The sequence below is a fragment of the Leptonychotes weddellii genome, chromosome 16, assembly GCF_054177405.1.
Source record: "Leptonychotes weddellii isolate Sample4059 chromosome 16, ASM5417740v2, whole genome shotgun sequence".
Taxonomy (NCBI): domain Eukaryota; kingdom Metazoa; phylum Chordata; class Mammalia; order Carnivora; family Phocidae; genus Leptonychotes; species Leptonychotes weddellii.
Window position 1 is genome coordinate 30808880 of NC_138384.1, and position 19899 is coordinate 30828778.

General features: G+C 55.3%; 1 protein-coding gene across 3 annotated transcripts in view; it reads left to right on the forward strand.

Annotated features, from left to right (window-relative positions):
* Positions 1–19614, forward strand: part of ZNF423 (zinc finger protein 423) — a 294946-nt gene extending 275332 nt beyond the window's left edge. For all 3 annotated transcript variants that reach the window (XM_081806622.1, XM_081806623.1, XM_081806624.1), the window contains one exon: positions 18912–19614. In XM_081806622.1, the coding sequence (XP_081662748.1) occupies positions 18912–18941 (30 nt within the window). In that variant the 3' untranslated portion in view covers positions 18942–19614. The remainder of the gene's footprint in view (positions 1–18911) is intronic.
* The last annotated feature ends 285 nt before the right edge of the window (positions 19615–19899 follow it).

Consider the following 19899-nt stretch of genomic DNA (forward strand, 5'->3'; position numbering starts at 1 on the left):
CATCTGGGCGATTCGGCGAGATGGGTGCTTCCTGGCTGCCCTTCCTTTCTTCTCAGGCTTCAGGGCTCAGCTCAGAGGGTCCCTTCTCTGAGAAGCTCTCCCTGATTCTCCCTCCTTTAGCGTCTCTGGCCCTGGGTTTCACCCCTTGATCCCTTTGCCAGTGCAGATTGTAATAACTATGTCTACACCTGACTTCCCACCCAAATATGAGTTTTGGGCCGGTGAAGACGCCCTCTTTCATCCATCCATCCATCCAACCATCCCTGCATGTTTTACCATATTTCTTGAGCTTCTAGAAAGGAGGAAAATAAAGGAAAGAGAACATAAACAAGGAAGGGAGAAAAAGAGGGAGGTTGCAATTGAGGGTTGCAGATTCTAGGAGCCCAGTTTTTAAGTTCCTGGTCCTTATAAGATGGGTAACCGAGGAGCCAGTTTCCTTGCCTGCGCACTCCTGCCGTCAGATCCAGCCAGATAATTATAACTAATAATAATTAAAAATTAAAAGTGCTCTAGGCAGATACTTAGCATTTGACTCTTTGGCTGAGTTTTCTGTGAGTAGGAGCATCTCCCTCCATCCCACCTTAAAGACAGCCCAGTCTCGGCCACCCCGCTGCTGCTGCGAGAGCCGGGCCAGGCTGGGCTCGGCCTGGGACAGTGACAGGGAGGTGCCTGGTGACACCCAGCCGTGGTTCCAGTGAATGAGAACCTGTTGCTTGCTTGGAGTAGCCCCCAGTCTGTTCCGTTATGTTCCATCTTAGACATTGGTATCTCTCCGGCCTCAGTTTCCTCATCTGTAAAATGAGGTGAGACCCACTGCCTTGGGTGGGTGTGAAGATGGAGAGCCCACGTGTGAAAAGCACTTAGCATCTAAGGCTCCCTGCGGGTAAGCCACGGCACATGCCGGGGCAGGATGGCTTTGTGACAGGACACCAGCTCCTTTGACAGACGGGGGTTCTAGTCCGCGTGACAACACAGTGTGGCGGCGCCCAGCCCGCTCTGTGGACCAGCAGCCTGGGAGCTGCTCTGTGCCCTTGAGCAAGTCCCTGATCGTCAAGGGGGCCCAGCAAATGGGGGGTCATGACAGTGCCTTCCTGTGGGTGCTGGGCAGACGAAAGGCAGTGGTCCCTGAAGAGCCTCCAGCACCGGGTGGAGGTTTGGGCAGCCCCAGCCACGGCTGTCATCGTCATCGAGACCGTGGTCTGGGTGCCGTGGGCTTTCGGTTCACTCCTTCGTTCGCTCATTCATTCAATCCGCCGTGCGTGGACGTGCTCAGTGTAGCCCACAGGTGTTCACCGAGCACCTTCTCTGTCCAGATGTGTGCAGGTGTTGGGGACGCACGGAAGCCAAGTCCCTCGAATGCTGTGGGGAGAGGGACGGTAAACAGATGAGGACAAACACAATGGACGTTTGTTGTGTGCTTGCGGTGTAACATAGCATAACATAGAGCCTATCAGCCAATCGTTTCCTACACTACACATGACCCGACACGACCCAGCGTGACCGCTGTGACGTCACAGGAGGCCTGGGGGACCCGGGCCTTTCCCCTTCCTTACTGTGTCTCCGGACGCCATCTATCTGTGTCTCTCAATCTGTGGGGCGCGGCCTTCCCTGCTCACAATAAAGTGGATCAGCGACATCAGCGTCTCGTTCCACTGCGACCACTGTGGGAGGCTGAGCCTCCTGAGGGGCCGTGTGTGGCTGTTTAGGGTCCGCCTCTGGAGAAGACTGAGGGGTGGCCACAGATGGCTCCTCGTCCTCCTGAGTCCGGGGCCCGGGCCTGAGCCGCTCACCCCAACATGGTAAGAATGAGACCGCGTCTCCTGAGTGCTTACTGGGAGCCTGACTGCCTCTCTTCACACGTGTAGTCTTTCGAGACCTTGTGGTGACCCGTGTGGCCTCCTATGATCTCCATGTCACAGATGGGTAAACTGAGGCTCCCCAGGGTCACACAGCTGCTAGAGCTGCAGAGTGTGAACGAGGCAGCCTGACATCTGTGTTCTTAGCCCCGAGGCTGAGGCAGCGGGACTCTCAATCCCTTAGGAGCCAAGGACAGGCCTCTGGGTGCTGGGTGCCGGGTGCTGGGGGCAAGCAGGTCTTCCCTCCCAGGGGAGTGACCCAGCTTCAGGGCATGGGACTGTCCCGCTCTGGGCAGTGGGGGTGAGCAGTGTCTACCGTGGTCACCGCAGAGAGGAGCAAGGGTGGAACAGGCCCGGGAGGAGCCTCTGCCTGGCTGTGCCTAGATGCCCTCATGAGACCCGGGGCTCTGCCCGCTTGAGCAATGAAGTGTGTGGAGGCCCAGGTGGGGACTGGGGGGGGCTCCCCCCAAGGCCCAGCTCCGGGCAGAGATTGGCACTTGGAATCAGCCTCGGGCTGCCTGTCTGCCCATCAGAGCCTGTCATTCATGCCCTAGGGCGGGGGGCCAACCGACTTAAGAGGGGCACCATGCCATCGTGACAGATGGGCACAGGGGAGTTGCCAGGAGCTACCAGGAGCCTCCAGCCAGCGGCCGTTGTGTGTGCCGGGAGCCCAGCCCCTTGCCGGCGCCGTCCCAGCCTGGACCAAATGCCTTCAGTTTCTCAGAAACAGTAATAATACTACATAATCAGTGGGTGCCGGGTGGGTCCAAGGCTCCCAGAGGTTGACCCCGTACAAAACCCTGCCTCCCCGCCCCCTACCCCCACCGACTTAGACAAAGAGGCAGCCGGATGGACAGGAAAGACACGGGCCTTGAGGGCTGGAGGGGGGGATTCTCCAAGTTGTTTCTTGCTGTCACTGCGACCTTGGGCATGCGACCTCCCTTCTGCGACTCACCATCCTCCCTGGGACGTTGGGCCAGAGCTGTCTCTCCTGGAGGCTCCCTGTGGGGCTCAGCAGAGCATTTGTGAAACATGAACATAGTGCCCAGCCAAGGCCGGTGGGGGGGTGGGTAATGGCACCGGGCTAGAGTTGATGTGATGTTGTTGTCCCGCTGTCACAGATGGGAGACTTGCTTTCATGCCATGTCACACAGCTAGTAAGAGCAGACCTCACCCCAGGACAGGAGAACAGTAACAGAAACAACCCCCAGGCACCATGGGGGGCCCTCGGCATCCATTATCCTGATTCATCCTCAGGACAATCCTATGAAGCCCATGCTGTTATTCTCCCCATTTTGCAGATGGGGAGACTTAGGCACAGCTAGGCAATGGCAGAGATGGGACTCAAACACAGACAGCCTGGTTGGCTGCAGAACCCGAGCACTGAACCACTCGGCTGATAGCGTGGGCAGGCTTTTTTCTGTTGGTGAGCCCATCCACGGGAAGCACGAGGCCTGCTTTGTCTCTCGATGCAGCAGTCTGCCATCCCAACTTGTTGGGAGCGGGGCTGGCTGCCTCCTGCAGGGGTGCGGGTCTGGAATGGCTTGGGGGGTGCTTTCTCCCCGCCAGCTGAGAGACGAGTCCTGGGTGCTCTTGGCGGAAGCCTGGATTGCACTCTTTGGTCGAGCAGGAACAATTACTAATGACATTTAGAAAGAAATTAATGATGAGAAATGCAAGTTGGCATTTCAGGAGCGCCAGTCAGCAGCCGTGTGTCTGCACTCACAGGAGAGGCGAGGGGTGGGGGCCGGGCACGGAAGGGAAGGCGGGAGATGGCAGAAATTAATTTTGCTGTGTCAATAATGAACATGGCCCCACTCGCTCTGCTTCTGGAGTTTAGACAAAATCAAACATGGGCTGGCGGGGGCTGGTCCAGCACTGCAGTGAGATTCCCTGTGTACTGGGATCTGGGCGGAGTCGGGTGACAGGTTTGGTTTGGTGGCACCAGGAGGCAGAGGACAGCCAGAGGGGAGGAAGCAGCCTGAAGACTGGGCCATTTGGGTGCAAATCCAAGCACCACCTCTGACCAGTTGCATGACATATCAAGCTGCTTCTCTTTTCTGAGACTCAGTTGCTTCATCAGTAAAATGGGGACAATGGGGAGATGTAAAGATAATGTATGAAGAACCGCCGGCCCAGTTTGAGCACATAGTAGGAGCTCAATATATTGTTAGGTGTTCCACATTGCACTGATATACAACTTCTCATTATAATGTCTCGTAAACTGGGATAGCTCACGTGTATTATACTTTAATTGGTCATTTCTTTTGTTCACTGTGATACATCAAATATTAGAGCTTCTTATATGTTCTTTGGGTCTTGGATAAAATAGAGCATTGATAGGAGGTATGGTAGAAGGTGAGGGGGACACAAGATGCTGAAATTGTCTGGGGCAGAGATTGGGGCTCCCAGGGGGGCTATAGGGGTGTGTGCCGACTCCTTCCCTCCCATCAGGTGCTCCAGAAGGATGGAGAAGGACCCCCACCGGTCTCCTCTCACGTCCAGGGGAGGAGATACACACAAGGAAAAGTTATTATCGTAGTAACATTGAACATTTTTGCCGCATGGAGGGTGAAAACTTAGAGCCCATGGCCAGGGATATTGGAATCTTTAAATGGTGATCTGTGTTTCAAAATGGAGATTTCCTGTAATTATGGTGGCTAAGATACAGTGCTTATTGAGTGTCAGACCGTGTTCTTAGCACTTTTAAACATTCAAAATATTCATCCTCATAATGCCTCTATTATTAAAGTAAGGAAACTGAGGCACAGAGAGGCTAACCCTCTCCCTAGGCCACAGAGCTGGTCAATGCTGGACCCAGGCCCCCGGCCCCAGATTCTGTCCTCTTTATCACCACACTAAATGGGTAGAGTCCTTGATTTGCTGCAAATCAGACCTAGAAATCCCTGGACCATACTTCTGTGTGACAGCCATCAGCTGCCTCCTTAAGACACAAGGATGTGCTCCCCAGCTCAGCACAACCCCAGCTGGTCTGCCCCACCTGGCTCCTTATGCACCCAGGCTCTGAGTCTCAGGCCTCCGCTGCACCATGTCACGGTTTGCAAATACCTCATTGGCACCTCAACAACCTGGGACCACTAAGAGTGCCCTTTACTCTCGCCATTTTGCAGACCAGAAAGCTGAGGCTGGGAAAGGACAATAAAGTAGGACACTTGCAGGGAGACAAGGGCCCCGGGGGGAAATGGGGAGTGTATTCCACCCACATGATTTGCTTGTTTGAGCAGGGGAGGCAAGTGTGGCTCGGTGACCAGTCCCCCCGCCCCCACCCTGAAGCCAGACCTGGATGCACAGTCCAACAGCCGCGTCCCCGACCCAGGGCACCGCCTTAGTCTCCCCATCCTTCCTTCTGAAGGTGTCACATCAAAAGTGTGGGGTCATCCATGCATTCAAGTTGACAGTGACGGCAGAACCTCATGGTTGGAATTCATTATGACAATATTGAATGTCTGTATATCATTGTACATGTTGTGAAAATTTTTACACGTGTTACCTAATTTGGAGCTCATAACAAGGCTGTGAGGTAGGCATTATTCATCCCACTTTTCAGGCGAGGAAACAGGAACTTAGAGAAGCGAAGTGACTTGTCTAGGGTCACAGGTACAGTAAGTGACTAAAGTAGGATTTGGACTTCATAGCCCATTGTCTTCCCACCAATCCATCCACCTTCCTACCTACTTATGTATTCATGCTCTCCTTTCTCCTACTAGTCATCCATCTGCTACCCATCTACTCTTCTATACATTCATTTGTCCATCACCATTCAGCCATCTATCTATCCATCCATCATCTACCCATCCATCCATCATCTATCCATCCATCCATCTACCCACCAGTCATCCATCCATCTTCCATCCATCTATCCATCCATCCATCATCTAACCACCCATCCATCCATCCATCCATCCATCCAACCAGCTAGCTACATCCATTAGTATTGAGTACCAAGTGCCAGGAACTACACTGTTTTCATGACACCTTCCTCATGTACTCTTAATTCCATGCTTACCTGCTACCCACCTCTCCCTCTACCCTTAAAACTGCATATGAACACACACATACACACACACACACACACACACACACACACACACACCCTTCTGGTGAATTGAGAGGGATGGGACAGACTGGGGATATAGATGATTCTTGGTTTGCCTCCCAGAAACCAGAGAGTTCTGCCTGGTGGTGGGAAGGAAGGTATAGAACAGACCATGTGGTCCTGGTGGGGCAGGTGTGTGGGCAGTGATGATGTGCCCACAGTTTGGTTGGAAGGCTGAGTGCAGATGAGAAGGGCAGACAAGGCATTGCAGGCTGGGCCCCAGTGTTCTTCAGCCGCATCAGTGGGCCCAGCTCCTGAGGAGTGGGCAGCCCCTCCATTCTGGGTGTCAGGGATCACATTTGCCCTTTGCTTTGTGCCAGGCTGGACTTCTTCGAGTGGGCAAAGGTATACACCCACGTGTTTCCACAAGAACCATTGCAATTATTAAATATAATCGGTCTCAGCTGCAGTTTTGATCGCTGGGGCATGCACACAATTCATCACAGCAAATTAGAACTTCTGGCCCTGCAGCCTGGGCGGTGGGGGTCCGTCAGTAAGGGGAGCTGGGCCATGTAGGCTCTGGAAGCCATTTTTGGGAGGTGATGATGGGCCATGTTTTCTGAAGGGACCCTCAGAATATCTGCCAGAACAGCTGTCCATCCATGGGGGTTAATTTTCTAGAAATTTCAATGATGCAGGAAAGTTTCCCTTTTAGCAAAAATTTGGAGGAAAGTAGAAACGGACATGATCAAAGTCCTAAAATATCATTTATAAAACCTAAAAGCACTGGGTTAGTTTAGGGACCTGAACATATGTGTTCTGTATAATTGGTGACCGTGTGACCTATTTTACAGGACAGCTTTGATTTCAAGTATTCCATCGCAGCTATTGGCTATTTGTCCTGATTTTTGGCTTGTGGAATACTATGACTATATGTAGAGCTGGGTTTTCTCATCCAATTTTAATGAATAAAAATTTCAAGTTGGAAAGGCCTGGAAAGATTTCAGAAACCTTCAAGGGAACCATTGTCTCCCTCTTTTTTTTTTTTCCAACGTGACAAAATATTTAATGCCTGTAGGTGTGCCTTCATGCTTACCCTCCCAACTCCCCAAGCACAGAACAGGGAAGGCTTCCGTCCAGCAAGGTTTGAAAGCTGTCAAAGCTCCAGTCCTCGTGACATGATTTCGGGGGAGGCCTCAGGCCCCTGTGCTCAGGGGCAAGAGCCCCGGGTTGTGCATTCTCCAGAGGCTCTCTGTCCTAACGTGGCTGGGTCCTGGAAGCCATGCCATTGACCATGGCGTAGGCTCAGTCACTGCAGGGGAAGCCTGGTACAGCACGGAGGCAGAGAAGGTCTTGTGTCCCTTGGCAGGCGACATGTCCCCTGGATGCTGCCGCAGCTTCCAGCCCCCACCATCCACCGAGGCCTCCACAGGCTGAGTCTCGCTGCTACAGTCTGTGTAACTCCCAGCTTCCAAGCCTCGAGCCCGAGCTGTGAGGGCAGCACTCAGGACCGGCCCTGAGCACCTTGGCTCTTTCTGTAGAATGTGCCCTCTCTCCTGCCCACCTGCCCACCTGCCCACCTGCCCTCCGAGCCTGTAGGATCCCAACCAGTTTTGTTTTTTTTTTAGTCGTGGCAAAATACACATAAGGAAAAATTTGCCATCTTCACCATTTTCGAGTGAACATGTCCGTGGCTCTAAGTCCGCTCACGTTGTTAAGTGACCATCCCCACCATCCAGGACAGTTTTCCGCAGAACTCTGTCCCCACTGCACACTGAACTCTGCCTTCCCCTCAGCTCCTGGAAACCACCAGTCGACTTTCTGTCTCTCCGGATTTGACTACTCTAGGAACCTCACAGAAGTGGAATTATACAGTATTAGTCCTTCTGTGACTGGCTCGTTGCACTTAACATAACGTCTTCAAAGGATCTCTCCGCTTTTAAGAAAAATCGTAACATGCCCTGGGCAAGGCGGGGCAGGGGGCGCGGGAGAGGGGGCAGCTCTGTTTCTTCTTCGCTCCCTGACCCTGTCAGTGGAAGCTTCTCTTTGCTCCCCTCGCCCCCCTCGCTTGCCGGCTGTTCTCTCAGAAACGCTCGCGGAGTTTTCAGCAAGCGTAGGCTCTGAGCCCACGTGGGGGGATCGGCAGAGAACTGAGAGATGGGGTCCCTGCCTGCCGCGCACGGCCTGGTGAGGGCATTACCATGGCTGGGAGACAGCCGGGACCTTGCAGGTTGAGGAAAGTGCTAGAAGGACAGCTGTGCAGATGCAGACTGAGCTGCACCGGGATGGGTGGCCCCTTGTTGAGTAGGTGGCAAGGCCTTTCTGAGGGGATGGAGATCAGATGGGGGGTGCTGGGAAATGGGGGGGGCGTGCCGGGCAGCGAGAATGGCCACGAGAGGCTGAGAGTGGCTGGCCCATTTGGGGAGCAGGAAGAAGGAGGTCTGGGGAGCTCTGGCAGGGCTGTGGCCAGGGGTGTAGAGTTCTAGGTGTGGTGGGGGCCCGCTAGATGAGTAAGCAGAACTGCCCCCCCCATCCCTGCCCCTTGAGGAGAGAGCCCGGGCTGTACCTCTCATGGGCACTCTGTTGCCAGGGAGAGGGAGCCTGGAGGGAACCCGGGTCATGGGCAGGTGGGGGCTTCTGGAGGGGTCCTGGTGGTGGTGTGGTGTGGATGGGTCCATTGCACACCGGGGGGAGACGAAATGCCAAAATTAACAACCAACCCCTGAATCACTTTGTAGCATGTTGTCAGTATAAGGTCTGTGTGTGTGTGTGTGTGTGTCTGTGAATGTGTGTGTACAGGTGTGTGTGGGGTTTGTGGGGTGTCCGTGAGTGTGTGTATGTGCATGGGATTGTGGGGTATGCGGGAGTGACTGAGTCTGTACCTAGGATATCCATGAGTGTGTGCATGTGTGTGCATTGTGTATATGTGTGTGTGATTGTGAGTTATCCATGAGTGTGTGCATGTGTGTGCATTGTGTATGTGTGTGTGATTGTGAGTTATCCATGAGTGCGTGTAGGTGTGTACATGTGATTGTAGGGTATCTGTGAGTGAGTGTGTATGTGAGTGTGTGTCTGTGACTGTGAAGTGTCTCTGTGTGTGTGTGTGTAGGTGTGTGCAAGTGTGGGAAGTAAGACGGGCTCTGTGTACCATGTTGCATTCACAAGCACCCCAAGGGGCAGTCCCCCACAATGCCTGGGTTATGGTCAGTGGGTGACGGGTGGGGGGATTCCTAAGTTCTTTGGGAGAAAGGAAGGCACGAGGGGCTAATTATCTAGACTCTTCAGTGGGTGGGAAGGGCACCCTTGGGCTGGCCTCTTGGAGTGGTTGAGGGAGGGCTGCCTGGTCCCCCTCTCCGAGCTGGCGTTTTGGGGCTCCCGTGTGGCTCTGGGGAAGGTGATTTCCCTGGTTTGCTAGCACCTGGCTCACCGGGAAACGTTCAGCTGCATATGGGGACACACCCAGGACATGCAGGGCAGGGTGGCCTCGACTTCATCTTCTACTCTCCTTCCTCTTCTTCGGAATGTAACCGTGCAAGTTACATTCCTAGTCCTATCCCTGGGCGAGGACCCTAAATGATGGTCCGTGTTATGTCACTACCCCTACCTTCACTCCTGCCCTGGGCGTCAGCCCGGCCAGTGTGCTAGAAAATGTTTGGGGCATCGTGAGGTTCCCACAAAATATGAGAGGCCTTAAGCTAGCAGCCTGTGGGCGGATTCAACCTGCAAACATTTTTTGATTGGCCTGCATTGTGCTTTAAACATTGAGACGTTATATATATATATATATATTTTTTTTTTTTTAAGAGAGGGAGGGGGAGTGGCAGAGGGAGAGGGAGAGGGAGAATCTCAAACTGACTCCGCGCTCAGCATGGAGCCCAACGCAAGGCTCCATCCCACGACCCTAAGACCATGACCTGAGCCAAAATCAAGTCGGACATTTCACCGACTGAGCCACCCATATATATATATATGTATATGTATGTATATATATATATTTTTTAATCTAGTTTTCTAGACTGGATATGAGGAGGACTGCCCCTTTTCAACAAGGCTTGGGTTCTTGGGATGACACCACCCCCACCATACCTTACTGCCTTGCTCCTGGCCTGGGCCGCACTCGCTTGCAGGGTGGACTCGACAGCGCCGGGCCCCTGAGCAGGAGGCCCCTGTCCGGGCTGGCTGCACACGGTCAGAGGCGCCCTGCCCACCACAGCTGGGTCTCCTGGACATCAGCTGCTCTTTCTCTGTACGGCTACATTTGCAGTGAGTTTGGTGCCTCCGCGGATGGGATGCCTCAGTCTTCCCAGAATGTTCTGTGTGTGGTCTTTGATTCCCAGATGTGCTTTGAGGTGGGGAGAAAGACCCCTCTCCGGTCTTGGGAAGCTGTTGGCCCAGAGCCATTTCAGTGGAGTCTCAGATCTGGCTGATCTCTCCTCAGGCTCCGAGGTGGTGTACGCACTGGATCCCTGCCCCACTGCATCAGGCTGTGATCATATCTTTCAGGGGTCGGACTCAGGCTCTTTGAGGGCATATTGTAATACATATTTGAGATGAACTGTACCCCAAGGGCCTGGTTCTGGGCAGGCGCTTGGCTGATGTGGCTGGAATGGACTTTCCAGTGACACAGGGCGGTGTCCCCACCGGGAAGGAACCCAGGTCCAGAGACCGGGGCTTACGGTCACCTGACACACCACAGCCAGAATCCTTGATTCTCAGTCCTAAGTCCCAACCCAGAGGGACCCAGCCACTGGGGACCCCCCGCCTCCCTTTGGAGAAATGGCAACATTGGTGGCAGCGAATTAATGCAGGACTCGGGGTCAGGGTGGCCTCAGTTGCCGAGGTGGGGCAAATCTCTCAGCAGCCCGGATGTGACAGGGCCACAAAACTCCCGCTTTCTTTCACGCGGCCGCTACCTGAAGTCGCCTGGTTGCTAGCCACTGATGCTTTGGGCGCATTTGCAGTCTGAGGTGTGCCACCCCCAGCCCCCAGTCTACTGTCCCTCCAGACGGGTATTATTCATTTCCCTCTTTTGTTGGGTGACTCCGAATGGGAGCCTGTTTACGGCCTGGGCTCCCAATAGAAGGCTGCAGGTTCCCTCCTTACAATCTATTCTCCGGTGGGTTTTATTTCCAAAGCACAGCAGTATGGAACCTACCCCTTTGGGAATTCACTGCGCTTTTTTTTTTTTTTTCCCCAGGACAACCTTTCTCTCAATTTTCCCTCGAAGGAAGATGTTCTTGCACTCGTGGAACTGGTCGTTGGCCAGGCCACCTGCTGGGGTCTTTTGTGTTCTGGGTGCTGCAGGGCACTGGCGAGAGGGGTGTTAGAGAGGGGCTGCAGAAACTCAGTGGTCAGCCCCTCTGGGGACACCTCCACCACAAGCCGTCTGGGTCCTACAGCTCCTCCTCACATGCCCCCAGGGGACTTTGAGGGCCCTGAGTCTGCTTCTGCTCTTGGTTCTGCAAGAAAGCAGCAAATCCCCCCAAAGCCAACCCCGCTGCTCCCTGGAAGTTGGAATCTCCCTGAAGGCCAGGAGTTCCGGATGAATGGAGGCTCTCACCCAAGAGACAGACTTCCCCGGCTAAGCGGGTGCGATGCTCACTTCCCACTGCTCTAGACTGACAGACAACAGCCTGTGTCGCTGTCTGGGAGACAGGACTGGGGAAGCCTCGCACACATCCTGGAACATGCAGGGAGCTGCTTTTGCCTCCGAGGACGTGCCAGGGCTGTGTCCCGGGCCATGGGTGACTAGCTTCACCCAGGACCCCGATGCCAAGGAAGTGTGCCACTTCACACGGCCAAGCTTTCTGTGCCGTCCGTGTCCATGCTGGCTTGCTGGGTGGGGGCCGTGGGGGGGATGCGGGGCGCACACACGTCATCGCCTGGACCCCCCAGGGGAGTGGCTGCATCACCGGGCAGGCATTTAGAGGGAACCTTGGCCATCACTCACTCCTAATTTTAATGACGTGCATTAGCTAAATTGTGTTCTGAGTATTCATTCAGTGCTGTTTATGGCGTGCTCTTGAGTGCGCTTACCGTTTGTCAGAAGTGCAAACTAGCGAACATACGAGCCTTTAAGACAGGCCATCTGTTCGTCTTAGACCTTTGGACGATTGTCAAATGCTTCTAAAAATAAGTGCTCACTAGCAGAGAGGGGCTGCCCAGGTGATAACACAGCAGAGAGGGAAGCAGGGCTGCCTGCGTCTTTACCCTCCCCAATGGGAAATGTATAACTTGAGTGTTGGGGGGCAAAAGGGAGGTGGAACGCAGGAAGGGAGCCAAGGGAGGTGGGGAGCACGAAGGCCCTGCTGGTACACCTTTTTGGCTGGAGGTGCGAGCGTCACCCCGTTCCTTGCCTTTCGTGTAACTCCACAGCTCAAATACATTCGATGGCTCCCCATGGCCCAGATTTAAGGGCGAGCTGCCTCGTCTCGCATCACAGAGTCTCATCAATAAGGCCCCCACCTTCCTTTCCAGGCTTGTCTCCATGGCACATACCCTGTGCTTCTGCCAAGCTGAATTATTCATTGTTCCCTCAGCATATGCTGTGCTTTCCACATTTCACAAGCAGAACAGCGCCGTGGGTAAGAGCGTGCTCTACATACAGACTGCATGGGTGAGGATCTGACACAGCCGTCAGCAGCTGCAGAACTCGACGCTCTCCATTTGCCTGCCTCAGTTTTCTCATCTGTAAAATAGGGATAATCATCGTACTTCACTCCCGGGGTGGTTGTGAGGTTTCAAGAGTTAATATAATTAAGGGGTGAGAACAGTGCCTGGAGCACAGTGAGCACAGGGTAAATGTTAGCTGTGATCATTATCAGCATCATTGGCGCCTCCATGTGCTTCTCTGGGCGGTGGGGGGGGGGTCATCCTCCTTGGAGAACTGTCTCTGTGTTCGTGCGCACGCGCGCACACACACACACACCCACCCTGATGCAAACCCTAACCAAGCCATAGCACCTACCAGTCAGAAGTCCTCTCTCCAAAGTCCCTTTTTGTGAAATGTCACCCCCTCCTTTGGCCAGGAGCTTGTCAGTGGCCAGGATGGGCCTTATTCTCTCTCTGTCTGATGCCCACTGCATTGCATGGGGCCAGGCTCCGTGTTTGTTAAACGACCAAACAACAGAATCCCGCTTAGCTGGAATGTGGCTGCAGTGTTAGCCTGAAGTGTTCTACCTTTTCCCCTGGAAGCAGAGGGAACATCTTCCCATGGTTAAGGCAGGTTCTTGGACTTGGTCCCTGCTCCTGGAGAAAACTGTTTGTAAAGCCAGCCTCTCGAGAACCCGGGAGTGGCCTAGTGGTGGGCAGTGGGGAGAAAGGGCATTGACTGCAGCCTCTTTCCCCACCTTGAACCAGAGGGAGGTGAGGTGGGGTCAAGGTGAAGCCAGGTGTGTTCTGTAGGGGAGGGCAGATGGAACATTCTGGGGGGAGGGTGCTAAGCATTCCTGCACCCTTAATTTGCCAGGGCTGCAAGGGCCAAGCCCTGGGACCAGTCCTTCTCTGGTGCCCCTTGAGAGTGAGGGTCTCCCCATGGAACTGTGAGCTCCTCGAGAGAGGGCTGGAGCCTCGAACTCTTCATGCCAGTGCCCAGCTGGGGCCTGACATCCGGGGACTCTGTGAATAGCTGTGGAAGGAATGAGTGAATGAGTGGGTGAATACATGGATGAGTGCATACTTCCCTCCCCCACGGAGTCTCCAAGCGCCTCCCCTCCTCACCAGATACCTCACTCTGTCCCCTGGGGCGGGGGAGGGAGAGCAGTGGGTTGGGGGCACTGAGGCTGCAGCCAGGGGCTTGTGGGGAGGGGGACATCTGGAGCACTCCTGAGATCTTGCCGGCCCTTAGAGGAGGAGCTGGGAGAGGCACAGTGTTCAGACCATCAGACCTCCATGCGGTTCCCACTGCAAGCCCTGAACCACGTGTGGTGCCAAGCGGGCCCGGGATCCAAGGAGGGGATCCAAGGAGGGAACCGACAGCCCTTCCCTCACAGAGCTGCCTGTCTGCTCAGGAAGACGCTCAGGGACACCATTTATGGAGCACTTCCTCTTGGCCAGGCCTGGGGCGGGGGGGTGTCCATGCACTATTTCCTGGGTCCTCAGGGCCTCTGAGGAGGAGGGCTCTGTTATTAGCACCCCTCCCCCAACCCCCAGAGGTCAAGGAACTTGCTCAAGGCCACATGGCTATCAAGCCGCAGAGTCAGCATTCAAACCCAGAACTCCACTCGTCTCAGGCCACCAGGGCTTGCTGCCTCCTTGTGAGCACCCAGGGCAGTGGTGCTAGGACTTCACGGGCATTTTGTCCTCCAAGGAGCTGGGGCCCCGGAGGGGCAGCTAAGAGTGCTCTCCGAGAGGGACGCGCTTCGCGGAGACCTCTCTGGTCTGGGTCTGTGCCCCTTGGGGTGTGCGGAGAAGCCTTCTGTTGCTTCACAGACCGGGTTTGCCAGGCCGGCCGGTGGCCAGCACCTCTGGTCTCCCCTGCTTGACGCTGTGGTGGGTGGTGTCAAAGGGAGACAGGCAGCGTCCCGATCAAGGGACGGAACACAGAGCCAAGACCTCAAGAAGAAACCCCCGTGGCGGACGAGGGAGGGCCGCCCTGCTGCACACGTGGGTGCGTGATGGTGGCGAGGCGCAGACTGGGTTGAGGCAGGGATGCCTCCTGGTTTGGGTGAAACCGGAATGGGACCAGGCCAGAACCTCTGGCTGGCCCATTCAAGCGTGTGTCAGTGATTTGGGAAGGAAGGTCCAGCGACAGGCTCCCTGCTCCTCGCATGTTCCCTCTGTGCCCAACACACGCCCTGGCTTGGGCTCTAGCTCGGGGTCACGTTGCTGCTGCATGCCCTGCTCCAAGCATGGTGGCCGTCACCCAGCAGGGACTCGGTGAAGGTTTGTTGAATGAATATGAACGGTCATGTAACTGAATGCAGACCTGGGACAAAGGGCTCCGTGGCCTGAGGGCCCCGCGGACAACTGACCACTCGCACTGAGAGAGATCTCAGCAGGACCCCCGACACCCCCTCGCCCATCACTGACTTGTGGCCCAGTGCGCCAGGCCTAGGCCCCCGAAACAGGTCCTAGCAGAAACCTCTCTCCCCGAGAGCCTCATGCACTCTGCTGAGTGAGTGCATCTCAGCCGCAAACCAGGACCCCCATCCCTCCCTCCCTTCCCCCCGTTTTATTTTTCTCACCTGCTTCTCGGCCCACACCTGCGTCTCCCTGGCAGGCGGAGAGGCCCTTGTGGATGCCAGGCCTCCCCCCTGGGCGCCTTCCAGTCCTTCCTGGCTCCCACCCCCACCCCACCCCCAGCCTTTATGGTGCTGGGAAAGTGTTTATCTGCAGGGTTGGTAGTATCTTTAAAAAACGATTTTCTTCCTTCTCCGAAGGGGCTAAATATAGCACAGGCATAAATAGAGAAATAGACATTAAGCCAAATGCCCTTGTGAGAGCCACGCGGGTGGACGGGGCTCTTGAAGACGGCTTGATGAAGCCCCCCGCCCCTCGAACCACAGCTCCGAGCCGCGGGGTAGGAGCCGCGGGTCTTTGGGTTTATTCAACTGTGCCGATCGGCGGTGGCTCTGGCAGGAGCCGCTCAGCCCGCAGGTGTGTAGGGTGATTGGTGAGTCCTGGTGACGGGTCCCCGCCACCCCCTCTGCCCTTCCGGCGACTGTGCCCTCAGCCTGTGGAGGAACCGATGCCCTCCCCGGCCGAACACCTGGCCTCCTCGGCGCCCCCCACCACACTCACACTTATTGGGTGGCATGGGCCGTTCTCTCTCGCTGAGCCACCATCTGCACCATTAATCCTGCACAAACGTTTGGGTGTCTGTGTGTCTTGAGTCCCCCCCTCCCCTCATCGGGCCCCTTGAGAGGGCTGGGCCCAGCTGGAGTCTTCCCCTACCCTGCACTGTGCCCGGCCCAGAGAAGAGCATCCAGCAGGTAGTTAATAACGCAGTGCTGAATGAATTCTGGTGCCCGGCCCCCTTGGGGCATCAAGTTTTGACATTTCCATCTGCTGTGACATCCTGGGCTTTTGTTCTTGTAGAACTTTAGGGAAGGAAGTTTTACCCTTCTGTCTCAGAACTCTCTTTGGGGAAGTTCTTTCTTGAGTCTAACTGAAGAACTACCTGCTACTGCTCCTTAAGAGGAAAGGCCCACTGTGGTTTTCACCTGAGAAGTGGCGTTTATTCTCCTATTTCCCTGACCCGTGGGCCTACGCATAGGTTCCCGCCTCCTGGATTTCTATGCCAGTAGCCCGTGGATGAGCCAGTGTGGACCACGGGTGTTATACTGGCCCTGTTCTTGGCATCCTGGCAAAAGGCTGTTTCATTATCCAGAGATCCCTGGATACCCCCCTTTCCCTGTGTTGGTGGTGGGTGGTCCTTGAGGGTTTTGTAGAGATCAAATGCCATCTCTGGCTTTCTGCTGCTTATGGAGCAGTCCACACTCAGGGGCACCCCGAGCCTCCACCACCCGGGTCTAAACCCCTCCCAGCCTGCCATGTGACCTCTGCTGGGATCATCTCCCCGGTGCCTGCATTTGCCAGGCCCGTTCGAGCCTCCGTCCCTTTGTCTGTGCTGTGCCTTCTACTCAGCACGCCCCCTCCCCTTCCACACATCCTACCCAGGCACTGAGTTGTTCATTTACCCTTCCACTGATTCATTAAAAGATATTTGCATGGGTCTACTTTGTGCCAGGAACCACCATTTGTGGACCTGTGTATGTTTATCCTCCTAACTTCCCTCCTCCCCGTCCTCCTCCCCACTCCCCGCTACATGAAGACGGAGCTGACCACACTCAGCACTGGTAATTGCCCGGCTGTTGGCAGGGTGGCAGAGTGAGACCCCCAGTCGTTGCTGGGCGCTGTGCCTGCCATGTCACCGCAGGGCATCGTGTGCCCAGCCCCGGGCCAAGCACGGTGGGGCCGAGAAGGGAGGTGGAGCCCTCCTGACTGCGGTTCAGCAGACGACGCTCGTCTTGCACTTGGGAGGCACGTAGATGGGTGGCAGGGGGGTCGGGAGTGCCTCGAGGGGCTGCAGGGAGGGATGGCAAGGGACCGGGTGCCCAGAGGACTTCAAGCGTGGCTCGGCTGGGAGGGAGGAGAGAGGAGGTGAGAACTGAATCACTAAAGGCTCGGAGGCTAAGTGGATGCTCGCTTGGCTGTAGGGTGGGTCTGGCTCCCCGCAGGACTGGCTGCCTGTGCTTGCCTAAGTGTGGGGAGAGGTGCCTCGGCTGGAGGGGGGGCGTTCCCATGGCAACCGCCGCATCCCATCTGTGGCCTCAGACAACCTGCCTTGTGCCTCTGGGTCCGTGGCACCCCCACCGAGGTGCCAGGCCACACCGGCAGAGTTTGTCCTCATGCCCGGTGTGGAGTGTGGATGATCTGTGGACTGGGATGCCCATGAGCTGCAGGGTGCTGCGAAGCCTGCCTTCTCACCCAAGGCCCTGGCTTTCTTGGATTCCAGTTGCCTGGTTCCACCCTGCCTGATTCCCAGCTGGATGACCTTGAACCGGAATTGAGCCTCTCTCAGCCTTATTTCTTCATCTTACCGTGTCCTACCTTGTAAGGCTATTGTGAGGATTGAAAGAGTTGTCCCTCTAACGCACACAGCACGTGTGCTGGCCAAGCGTCAGCCATGGGGCCTGGACCCAGGAGCCCAAGGAAAGGGGACAGCGGTGGTTGGCGCTCTGTGCTGCGGGCATCAGCAGGCACCTGCTACGTGGGGACAGGGCGATGAGCTTGCCGCGGGGGGTGGTGACATCATCACGGAGGCGGCAGCAGGGCTGACAGTGGGAAGAGCCTGCCACAGGGGCCCTGGGCCACGGAGTGGGGGTGGCTCCAGGCTCCTCGGCAAAGCGGCGGCCATCGGGCATCCTCTGGTGGCCCTCCCAGCTGGACCTGGAGCCCGGGAGAGAGACGCAGCGCCACGTCTGACCTCTGGTGGTCATGGGCAGATCTGCAGCCCGGCGGCTCCCAGCCCCAGAGGAGTCAGGAACCGCCCCCCGCGCCCCCCCCCCCCGCCCCCCGGCCCGGGGGACCTAGCTCCTCGTGACTGGAGGTCCCATGCTGCTCCCAAGCAGGGCTCCCCTACCCTGGGTGGATTTTGCTTCCTTTCTCCAGGTGGCATGAGGTTGAAGGTTACCTGAGGCTTTGGTGAGATGGGTCTGGATTTAGAACAGGGACCACTGAAAAGAAACAAAATCACTCTTGGAGGCCAAATCCCACCCCCAGCCCCAGGCCACTGGTTCCTCTGAAAGCAGGTCAACACGAGGGAAGAGAAACCGTGGGCTGCGGTGAGAGGGATGCGCTTGGCGGGGCGGGGGCGGGGTGCGGGGGGTCCCACCTGGGCCCCGGCTGCCCAGGCGGATTCGGGCAAACCGCACACTCCTCTGGCCGGAGCAGGCTGCCTCCTTCAGCGCCCTCCCTGCTGGGTGACCCGGCCTCGGCCCAGGCACCACTGCCGCCCACTGCCTCCGCACGTCTGGACCACTCGGGTGTTTCTTGGCCGGAGAGCTACGTGGCACATCTGCTGTTGCCCTCCACGCAGCTCAGAGCAGCTCCCGGGAAGGACTGAGAGGGGGATCTGGGGAAAGCCTGCAGGCGATCAGATATAATATCCTCCTAATCATCAGAGCGAAAGGGAGACGGGAGAGGTGAGCAAGGATGTTTTTAATTCCTGCCACCCTCCCCCCCCGCCACCTCCTTGCACGTCCCCCCCCTTGCCTTCCCTAGAGCCAGTCCCCATGGTAAGACCTGAACGGTCTTTAAAAACACAATTTCTAGAGAGCCCAGGTTGGCAGCAACAGGAACCCATCCCCGAGCCCCAGATCAATGTGGCGTCTTGGCAGCTGTGTCCCCCGAGCACTTTTTCCTGGTTGCATTTTGTGTTGTAATAATTGAGACGCTTTTCTGTGGCTCCCAGTGTAAATGCACTGAGTGGGAGGGGACGGGCCTGCTCTCCATTCTTCTGCCCTCATGCGTGTCTCCTTTCTTCGCCTTTGCAGAACCACACGATGAGCCAGCACGCACAGTGAGGGACCGCTCGACAGGACACCTCTCCGCAGAAGGCTTGCCGGAGACGCCGTGGGGAGGGCCATTTGAACATTACATCCAATCAAAGTGTCATTTGCAACCCAGATGTAAAACTCTAATGATTTGGCCATGAGGCGCTGCTATTATAAGCAGCTGGAAATGAATATTAATGGCAGAGATTAAAAGTATTCCATGCTCAGTATTTTTTATTGTCCTGCTACAGCTAGTGTGCTTTTAGAGTTTCCGCCGAAGACTACATTTCTAGAGTTAGAGAAACCCGCTTTTTGAGGCTATTGTCCTTTGTTCCTTCATGTATTATATTGATAGTTTTTAAAAAAGGATTAGTGTGATTTTTTTTTTCCTTTGCTTCTTTTTTTTTTTTTTTTTTCTTTCTTGTTTTTCTTTTCCCCCCCTTCGGTTAACTACTTTTTAATTGCAATTCTAGGTAATTGTGCATCGTGATGTGATTGCTTGGCTATTGTCTGAATATTTCCTTTTAATTTTTTAATTAAAGACTAATGCTTTGATTGGATTTGCCAGTTCACCGGACAGTGATTAAAACTATGTAATGAATATAATCGGTTTCAGTGCAACTGGATGGTCTGCTTTTAAATGTGACTTAATCTGACTGCAGTTACTAGTACAGTTCAATAAAGGGAATCCATGCGATTAGCATTGGCTGCCTGGTTCTCTCCTCCCCAGCCTGGGGCCCTGTGGGGGCTGTGGTCACCCAAAGGGTGGGGACCTGCACATGATAGACCCAGCCTCCCTTGGGAAAGAGGACACATAGTAACCTAACACACGCAGTCTGGATCAGGTGGGCAATGGCCACAGAAGTCAAAACAGAAGGAACCCTTAAAGATGAAAGACTGATCTTTTCATCTGTGGATGGGGGAAACTGAAGCTCAAGGGTAAGTGGGCTTATCCATGATGTTTCCTTGTTGCTCCCCCTGGGGATGG